The sequence below is a fragment of the Mus caroli genome, chromosome 4 (genome assembly GCF_900094665.2).
Source record: "Mus caroli chromosome 4, CAROLI_EIJ_v1.1, whole genome shotgun sequence".
Lineage (NCBI taxonomy): Eukaryota > Metazoa > Chordata > Mammalia > Rodentia > Muridae > Mus > Mus caroli.
In genome coordinates, this window is record NC_034573.1 from 129,045,529 (window position 1) to 129,055,599 (window position 10,071).

Consider the following 10,071-nt stretch of genomic DNA (forward strand, 5'->3'; position numbering starts at 1 on the left):
GGCTGTCCTGGAACTCACTTTGTAGACCAGGCTGGCCTCGAACTCAGAAATCCACCTGCCTCTGCCTCCCGAGTGCTGGGATTAAAGGCGTGTGCCATCAAGCCCAGCCCTCTTTCTACTTTTATGATCTTAACACACACACACACACACAAAACGTATGAAAGTGTGAAACTTGTCTTTCTGTGCCTGACTCTTGATGTCATTCTTTGTTGTTGAGACAGGATCTCATATTGCTCAAGGTGGCCTCCAACTCCTAATCTTCCCGCCTCCCCCCACATGAATGCTCAGCATCTTGATTTTTGGTTTGTTTGTTTTTGAGATAGGGTCTCTCCATATAGCCCTGGCTGTCCTGGAATTCACTATGTAGACAGAGTGGCATCGAATCCAGTGATCCTCTCTGCCTCCCAAGTGCTAAGACAAAAAGTGTGCCCACTATGCCTGGTCTTGATGACATGTTTTAACTTCCTAAACATTTATTTTATGTGTATGGGTGTTTTGCACACATCTGTGTTCCACATCTATGCCTGGTGCTCAGGGAAGCCAGAAGAGGGCACTGGATTCACTGCAGTAGAAGTCACAGGTAGTCATAGGTTATTGTGGACTGCCATGTGGAGGTAAGACTTGAGCCCTGGTCCCGGAAGGACTCTAGTGCTCTAGCCACTGAGTGATCTTTCCAGTGTTCTCCAACCCCTTTGTCATTCTTTTTTTTTAAAGACTTATTTATGTATATGAGTACACTGTAGCTGTCTTCAGATACACCAGAAGGGGGCATTACATCAGATCCCATTACAGATGGTTGTGAGCCACCATGTGGTTGTTGGGAATTGAACTCAGAACCTCTGGGAGAGCAGTCAGTGCTATTAACCTCTGAGCCAGCCCCTGCCCCAAGTCATTCTTAAACATAGCTTGTGCAGACTTGTATGGAAACGAGAGCTCACTTGGTATAGTCTGGGATTAAGACTCAGTGGGAAACTAACAGGCTCCTGCTCAGGTTTACCCGAGATGCTTGGGGCTCTGAGCTTCTATAGACACCTAGTGTTACTTGTTGTCAAGCAGGAGGGAACTAGCTCTGGACATTACAGGACCTTTGACCACCATTACAAAACTGCTGTTTTCCAGTGCTTGTTCCTCTGCATTCCTGGCTGCATTACCCAGAAGCCCACATGGCCTCAGGCTAACTAGACTGTGTCAAGAACTCAGTGTCTTCACGCCAGGCACAGTCACCCATGCCATGTGTATTAGTGCTTTACTGTTTCCAGTGGTTTCATTTTGTTTTTGTTTTTGTTTTTTGGTTTTTTGAGACAGGGTTTCTCTGTATAGCCCTGGCTGTCCTGGCACTCACTTTGTAGACCAGGCTGGCCTCGAACTCAGAAATCCNCCTGCCTCTGCCTCCCGAGTGCTGGGATTAAAGGCGTGCACCACCACGCCTGGCTCTGTTTTTTTGGGTTTTTTTTTTGATTATTTAACAGGACCTTGGTGACCTGTTTTTTTCTTAACTTTAAACTCTTTATTGTAAACCTCTATGTAACTGGCCTTATCCAGGATTCGGTAAATGTGAACCTTCATCTCTTCCTGTGCAGTTGGGCTGCCTTCTGGAGCAATCCTTTCCCTCCCCAAGGCCTTGCTGGATCCCCGGCGCCCAGAGATCCCAACAGAGCAAAGCAGGTGAGACAGTTGTGGGCACAAGGCTCTGACTATCAGGACTGAATGCATGGACAATACTAGTGCTCAGTCTGCCATGCTAGGAGCCTGCCTCTGGGAGCTGATGTTTGGGTGGGGAATGACATTAGGTAACAAGCTAAGTGAATGGTGTTACTGGTAAATGCAAAGGAGGAAAAAGATTCTAGGAAGCTGTGAGGGTGTCAGGGATATGCGTGGAAGAATTTGAGATGGGCTCTGGGAAGTTCTTTGGGAAAGGTGATCTGAAGGTGGTTGGTTGGTGTACATTCTTGCTCTCCCAGAGGTCCTGAGTTCAATTCTCAGCAACCACGTGGTGGCTTGCAACCACCTGTAATAGGATCTGATGCGATGCCCCCTTCTGGTGTGTCTGAAGATAGCGACAGTGTACAGAGAGATTATTCCAGATACCACCACAGCCCTGGAGCCAGGCCTGTTGAGTCTAAAGGCTGAAGTAGTGAAGGGTAAAGGCATAGGAAGGGAAGCAAGTGAGGAAGGGAAGCTAAGAGTTCCTGAATTTCTGCCTGTCTCCTCTCCTGTATCCTAGTCTTTTCCCTTAGGGAAACCCAGAAGGGCAGGAAGTGGGAGGAACAGAGAATGGCTTGAAGCAAGAGACAAGGTGGAGCTAGAAGAACCCTGTACCCTTTCTGAGGATGAACCAGACTGAGGCAGTTGTGTCAAGAGTGGGAGTTGCCAGTGGTTTAGTGTGTTGGTTTGAAAATGGCCTTTCTTCTTCTGGTGTGCAGTGCTGGCCATCTGTGTAATGTTTCCTTCCTTTGGTTTTGAGACAGCATCTCACTGTAGCACAGGCTGGCCTGGAACTTTGAACTTGGGACAGTTCTCCTGTCTCTGCTTCCTAAGTGCTGAGAATTATGGGTATAGGCTCCATGCCTGGCTTATGTTATGTGTTCTTCGCAAATGTAGAACAACTTAGGAGTCTGGTGCTTAACCTTAGTCTCCAACCAGCCTCCTTACAGCCCTTCCATGTTCCTTCAGTTGCTGTATTTGTAACAACCTGACTGAAGTAGGCCTCAAAGGAAATTCAGGTTTAGTGTGTGTGTCCTGGGACCTGGATCCCAGGAAGGACAGCGAAGAAAGAGATCCCTTTATAGCAGCTTTTAGAGTCCCTATCCCTACCTCTGTTTTGCAGAGAAGAGAACCTGATCCCATATTCTCCAGATGTTCAGGTCCATGCAGAGCGATTCATCAACTATAACCAGACAGTCTCTCGAATGCGAGGCATCTATACAGCACCCTCAGGCCTGGAGTCCACTTGTTTGGTGAGTGGCCCCACATGACCTCTGCAGTGGTGGTCTTGTGCCTCGAGGATCCCACCTCATTCCTGACTGAACCTGAGGTGCTGTGGCTGCTCATTGGCTGTCTTTATCCCCAGTTCTCATTCTAGCTGTCTTTCAGGTTGTGGCCTACGGTTTGGATATTTACCAAACTCGAGTTTACCCGTCCAAGCAGTTTGATGTCCTGAAAGATGACTACGACTATGTGCTCATCAGCAGTGTCCTTTTTGGCCTGGTTTTTGCCACCATGATCACAAAGAGGCTGGCACAGGTGAAACTCCTCAATCGAGCCTGGCGGTAAAATGGGAGCACCCTGCCAGAGTGGAGCCTCGGGAAGAGGGACAGCTAAGGAGATATGGCCATGGACTGTTGGATCCCTGAGGTTGGGTTGGGTTCTTGTCTCACTTAAGTCTGGGAGAAGAAGGTGCACCTTCATGGAGAAGTGCTTCAGGAATACGATGACGAACAGTCCTTGTGGTCAGATACCCACCTCAGCATGGAGGCGCTCCGTGCATCTGATCCACTCCTCTGTTCCCTTTATGTGCTCATTCGTGGATGCTGTGAGCCTTTTGTTTTGTTTTTGTTTTTTTTTTCCTTTCATGAGACCTCTGGTTTCTTTCTTCTGAGACTGTTTAAATTGACCTTAGTTAACCTTCTGTATTTCCAGTCTTACTAGAAATACTCTGACACCTTATTCTCTGCCTCTTGCTTTCAAGCCTGATGGGCCAGCTCTGGCTTTAAGGATGCCTGACTGATGGGGTGGATGTGGGAGCCATTCTTAGCCAAGGTCTGAGGACTTCTCTCTGAAGAGAAGTTGAAGGATCCATAAATGGAGTGAGAACTAATTTTAACCAAGCTGTCATTCCATGCCACCATTTATATGGCTGGGCCACCATTTTTTTCAGCCTATCAAAGCCAAGCACATAACAGTAATTTGGTTTTTCATCTACAACCTGTGCTTTTTCTCCTGAGCTATAGCAAGGCTAAAACCTTTAATACTTTTCTTTCTTTTTTTTTTGTAGACAGGGTTTGTTTGTGTAACTCTGGCTGTCCTAGAAACTCTCTTTGTAGACCAGGCTGGTCTTGAACTCACAGAGATCTTCCTGCCTCTGTCTCCCAAGTGCTGGGATCTAAGGTGTGTGCCACCACCTGCCTTAGGGCTAAAGCCTTTTAAAACTAACAGATTGTCTGAGCCTTGGTGAGATCTTGAGGTCCAGTACATCAAATCTATCATCCCTATAGGCCCCTCTAGACATCCTGTAGCACAGCTGGAGGAAAGAGGCTTTGTTAAAACCTTTTTTTTTGGTGGGGAGGGGGGGCTTTTCGAGACAGGGTTTCTCTGTATAGTCCTGACTGTCCTGGAACTCACTTTGTGGAGTAGGCTGTCCTCGAACTCAGAAATCCACCTGCCTCTGCCTGACCAGTGCTTGGATTAAAGGCGTGCGCTACCATGCCTGGCTTTTTTTTTTTTTTTTTTTTTTTTAAGACAGAGTTTTGCTCAGTTAGCCCAGGCTGGCCTCAAACTTGCAATCCTCCTGCCTTAGCCTCCCAGTGTTGGGATTGCCGGTGTTGGCCATCATGCTTGGTGGTGGGCAAGTTTTAAATCTCATTGGTATAATTTTCTGTGTGGCATTAGGGGTAGAATCCAAGGTCTCTCATACCAGGCCAGTTCTCCAGTTCTCAGTGAGGCACTGAGCTCTCCATAAGGTGAGCCACGAGGGCTGTTGTTTTTCTTAGTTTTAAAATTGTAATAATTTTTTGAGGGGCAGCAAGGAGGATGTTGGGCCTCGTGTGTTTTAGGGCACACTCTACTACTACTGAGCTAGAGCCTCAACACATCTAATCTTTTTACTTATTTTATTGAGACAGGGTCTCACCATGCAACCATGGCTGGGCTAGAACTAGCTATGTAGTCCAGGGTTGGGCTTCTGTGTGTGGTGTGTATGCACTACTGTCTGGGCTCCTTCTGTGGTGTGTGTATGCACTCCTATATGGGCTTCTGTGTGGTGTGTGTGCANTCCTGTGTGGGCTTCTGTGTTAGGTGTGTGTACTCCTGTCTGGGCTTCTGTATGTATGTGGGGTGTGTGTGCACTCCTGTGTGGGCTTCTGTGTTAGGTGTGTGTACTCCTGTCTGGGCTTCTGTATGCCGCACAGAAAGAATCCCAAGTTTGACCTTGCTTATGAACTTGGGGACTGATTGGTTTTTTGAGCAGGGAAGGCAATGAGTTGACCATGCTCCTGGAATAAAGCTGATGATCGGTGGCTCAGCTCTGTTTTGTGTCTTCAGAGTTCACTTCAAGGCTGCTTTTGATGGGGGGGAAGAAAAGCCACACATGGAGGCACACCCCTATAATAGCAGCACGTGAGAGGTGGAGCAGGGAGAGTCAGAAGTTGAAGGTCATCTTCAGCTACATTATTCAGCCTAGGCTCTAAGAGACAGTGGATAAAAGTACCTGTTGCTTTTTCAGTTCAGTTCCTAGTACCCACATTGGGTGCCTCACAAGCACCTGTATCTCCACCTCCAGGAGATTTAGCATCCTTTCCTGGCCTCTGAGTGTGCACATATGCACACACATAATAACTTTTTAAAAAAAAAATCAGGAAAAGAATGGAGTTATGTAGGGCAAAATACCAACATCTCCATCAGTAATAACCAGTTTCCTCTCCTGGGTTAGTGAGTATCTGACACTTCCAGTGTCAGTCCCTGCCTGGACTGCTGGCTTTGGAGAGCAACCCGGGAGAAGGCATTGGAACCCATTACACTTTTCTGCCATACACTTTTCTCTAGTTTTTGTTTTGTTATAAGCTCTCACCTTGTGAATCTGGGAGATGTGCTTGGATTAAAGGCATATATCACTGCACCCCGCCTGCTCTAGTCTTGAAATAGAGCAGCTGGAATTTTGTGCAAGTTAGATAAGTAACTCTCACCACACTACCCTGTTTGTTTGTCTTGGTTTTGGTTGCTTTAAGATTTATTTTTATGAGTGTTTCCCCTGCATCTGTGTTCATGCCTGGTGCCCACAGAGGCCAGAAGATGCTGGATCCCTTGGAACTAGAGTTAGGGACAATTGTGACCATGTAGGTCCTGGGAACTGAACTGAGCCCTCTGGAGGAACTGAACGATGTGTCTCTTATAGAGCCTGCTGTGTTTCTACAGTACAGTTAGTCTGCAAGACTGTTTTTCCTACTTACCGGCCAGAATTTTAAAGTGGCTAATGGTCGGGAAGTGACCTACCCTTTCTAGAACTCTCGGTATTTCACCTTTAACCTTTACCATGTCACCAAAGCTGCTCAGAGCAGCTGACTGACATAGCCAAGGCCTGAGTGAAGTCTTAACTTGTCTCCTAAGTCTTTATTTTCCTTTATTATTATTATTAATTATTTTTTTTTTTAATATTGTTTCTCTCTATAGCTCTGACTTTCCTAGAACTCCCTGTATAGACCAAGCTGGCCTTGAATTCACAAAGCTCTGCCTGCCTCTGCCTTCTGAGCCTTGAGATTAAAAGTGTGGGCCACCATGCCTGGCTTCATATTATTTTTACTATTTGTGTATATTGTGTTTTGCCTGTGTGTATGTGTATCATATACATGTCTGGTGCCAAAAAATCCAGGGCAGGGCATCAGACCCCTGGAACTGGAGTATAGTTAGAGCGGTCATGTGGGTGCTGGGAACTGAAACTGGACCCTCTGGGAGAGTCCCTTTTCTAATTCCCTTAACATTTGTTCTTATTTATGTACATGTGTGTGCCCCAGGCTGGGTGTGGGGAAAGGCCCAGAGGGTGTTAGATTCCTTGGGGCTAGAGTTACTGTAGCTGGGAGTCTAGCTGCTGGGAACTGAACCTGGGGTCTCTGGAAGAGCAGCCTGTGCTCTTTAACTGTTCAACCATCTCTCAAGCCCTGCAATTAATTCTAAATTTTCAGGTCACCCCCCAGCCTCTCGGAGTTAAAAGTCCTTCATTTTTAGTTCATAAAATACTACTATTCTGGAAAGTACTATCTCACTTTTTCGATTGGAATATTGTTGAAACTTGTGCTTCATCTAACACTGCTTTTCAGTGTTATCCAAATTTATGTATGTTATTTTTTTGAGACAGAGTCTTGTTGTATATTCCTGACAGGCTTTAATTTGCTATGCAGACCAGACTGGTCTTGAGTTTGTGGTAATTCTCTGTCTCCCCAGTGATGGCATACCAAACATTTTAAATAGATTTGATTTATGTGCATATATATATATATATATATATATATATACACACACACACACACATACATATATGTGTATGTGTGGAGGGTGTGTGCACCTGGGGATGGAGGTTTCTATAGAGTCCAGAAGCAGACAGCAGATCCCCTGGAACTGGAGTTATAACCATAGCAGCTAGACCTGGGTGGTGAGAATGGAACTGTCAAATCATCTCTTGAGCTCCTCAATCTAAACTTACAACATAGATGTTATCCCAAGAACCTCCACTACTAAATTATGTATTTGAAAAGGAAGATGTTTATTCCCAGTGCCTTGACACCCCAAAGCCAGAAATATGAGACTTGTTATTACTGCTGATGGCTGGACGTGGTGTAGCACACCTATGATCTCGGCACTTTGAGAGGCTGAGGCAAGAGGATTGTGTTAGTGTTCCATGTCAGCCTGTGCTACAGTGGAAACGCCCGAATAAAATAAGACCATCCTCCCCCTTCCAGACAGAACTATAAACAGGTGTGGACACCCACACCTGTAATTCCACTGGAGGTGAAGATAGAAGGATTGCTGAAATCAACAGTCAACCCAAATAGCGGCCCCTGAAAAAACTACTGCGATGGCTACTAATGCTTACCCTCTGGGGCCTGAGGGAGCAAGGTTTGCAGACAATTTGGCCTATAGGGACCAAATTTCAAAAAAAACTTCACGTTCTCTCTAGATTATTATCGTAGGAATTCTAAATATATAAAGAAGTGACTGCAAAATAGGAATTCATGAAGAAAATCATTACTAAGCGAAGGTGTGCGCAGAAAGTTTGCCAAGTGGTAAGCGCTAGAATGGCTGGCTGCTCATGCGGTACACTGGGCAGAGGAATTGACTAACACTGAGCAGGTTGTGGCCTCCTCTCCCACCTGACTGTCCTAGGATGGCGCCGTTCCACTGCCTTGCACATCTCTTCCGAATCCAAGTCACAAACTTACATTTCCAGGAGGTTGGGGAACCATATTGCCGCTTAATGAGGGGCCCGCGCACGCGCGGTAGTTTTTGCTTCCCGCGAACATGCGCACGGGTGCTCGCCGCCACGGCGCACGCGCAGAGGGCATTGCTCCTAGCCCTCCTCTGGTGTTTTCAATCGTGCGCAGGCGCACTACCCTGGGTTAAGCCTACAAAAGTTAGAGGCCGTCCAGCTCTTTGCGTTTTTGTTGGGCGACCCGCGGCGCGCTGTCTGACGCGCACGATTGCGTCACTTCCGCCCCCTCCCGGGAGGCGGCGCTGGGCCGGTGGCAAGCCCCCGGAGGGAGCCGCAGTAGTACGACGAAAGATGGCGACGAGCGGCGGCGAAGAGGCGGCGGCAGCAGCTCCAGCGCCCGGAGCCCCGGCGACCGGGCAGGACACGACCCCGGGCTGGGAGGTGGCTGTGCGGCCCCTCCTGTCCGCGTCCTACTCCGCCTTCGAGATGAAGGAGTTGCCGCAGCTGGTGGCCTCAGTCATCGAGAGGTACCGGGCGGCGGCGCCGGCGGCGGGCGGGCGGGGTTGGGGGGGAGGGGAGGACGTGCCGGGTCGTGAGTCCACTCTGTCAGGGAATCCACTCCACGCATGCCTTCGGGACTCTCGGGCGCTGGGGACGAGAGCGCCTCTGGTTTCCACTCAGCTCTGGCGTGAACCAACCCTGACTTGATTTACCCTCCGGAGCAAAACTTTTATGGTTGCTCTGGCTGGAGGGCGTGGCCGGACGCATTTGAGAACTGGCTATTGAGATGCAAGGTGCTGCTTGGCCTGTGTCACCCGGCCCGCCGCCCCCGCCCTCCCCTCAGCTCCCCCCATCCACCTCAGTCGGGTTAAGGTCAGGGCGTGGATGAGTTTGCATTTCTCCCTGTCACCAGAACCGGAGATTTACATTGGACATCTACCACATAATTTAATAACGGTCTTTCTTTGGTGCTATGATCACTGGGGGCACGTGCTGTTTCTGTGACTGAAGCCACTAGTTACCACTGAATACTTCGGTTTTACTTTGCACTGTAATTGCGTATATCCGAGATCGGAGTCCTTCTCTTTCTCAATAAAATGCTTTACAGACTCTTACTTACGGGACTGTTCGTTGGCTTGCTGTTAATGTGTTCATACCTTTGTATACAGATTGTTAGATTGCAAGAGTCGTATTTCTTCATGGGAATGTGGCGATCTCTGTGTCTACCTTTTCCTGACCTCGGGGCTCAGAGCAATCTTGGATGAGTTTAATAGTAGACTCATGCTTTTAAAGCCTGTTTTCTCACTTTCGTTTTCCTAGCCAAACCAACTTTACTTGCCCCAGTAACTCCCTGAAATTGCTAAGCGGGTCGTTTTTAGCTTGTTGGTCAGCAGGATATGTCTAAAGGTTTTTTGGAGAGTTGTGTTATTTGGAAATCGCTGTGGTTTGGCATTATTATTTATCACAACAATTGTCACTGCCTTGTGATGTTTTGGATGAATGATCTTTAACAATGTATAATAAAATAGTGTCTGGGTTTGATAACTTGCATTCTCACAAATAGATTTTCTTGCTTAATTATGCTCAAGGTTGTTTTGAAGATGAAAACAAGTATCAGAAAGTAATTCTCAAATTATCTAGCATCTTTTTATTTTACTGTCTTTTTCTCCTTTTTAAAAAAGTCCACGTGTATGTGTGTCTGTGTATTCGGATGCCCCAGGAGGCAGGAAAAAGGCTTCAGATCCCCTAGAGATGGAGTTAGGGGCATCGATGACCTGCCTGGCACTAGTGCTGGGATCTGAACTTGGGTTGGAAGAACAGGAAGTGCTCGTAACCACTGGACCATCTCTCTGCCCTGTTCTAATTCAATTGTGTGTGTGTGTGTGTGTTTGAGAGAGAGAGAGAGAGAGAGAGAGAGAGAGAGAGAGAGAGAG

At 47.3% G+C, this 10,071-nt stretch overlaps 2 protein-coding genes across 13 annotated transcripts in view; both read left to right on the plus strand.

The window, feature by feature from the left end:
- Window positions 1-4,041, plus strand: part of Emc1 (ER membrane protein complex subunit 1) — a 23,069-nt gene extending 19,028 nt beyond the window's left edge. For both annotated transcript variants that reach the window (XM_029476211.1, XM_021159891.2), the window contains 3 exons: window positions 1,581-1,665; window positions 2,828-2,957; window positions 3,094-4,041. In XM_029476211.1, the coding sequence (XP_029332071.1) occupies window positions 1,581-1,665; window positions 2,828-2,957; window positions 3,094-3,273 (395 nt within the window). In that variant the 3' untranslated portion in view covers window positions 3,274-4,041. The remainder of the gene's footprint in view (window positions 1-1,580; window positions 1,666-2,827; window positions 2,958-3,093) is intronic.
- A 4,371-nt stretch (window positions 4,042-8,412) lies between these two features.
- The window catches only part of Ubr4 (ubiquitin protein ligase E3 component n-recognin 4), a 108,220-nt gene continuing 106,561 nt past the window's right edge, over window positions 8,413-10,071 (plus strand). For 6 of the 11 annotated variants that reach the window (XM_029476342.1, XM_029476344.1, XM_029476348.1 and 3 more), the window contains exon 1: window positions 8,413-8,664. In XM_029476342.1, coding sequence (XP_029332202.1) covers window positions 8,489-8,664 — 176 coding nt within the window. In that variant the 5' untranslated portion in view covers window positions 8,413-8,488. The remainder of the gene's footprint in view (window positions 8,665-10,071) is intronic. The other 5 variants (XM_029476346.1, XM_029476347.1, XM_029476351.1 and 2 more) reach the window with 2 other exon arrangements.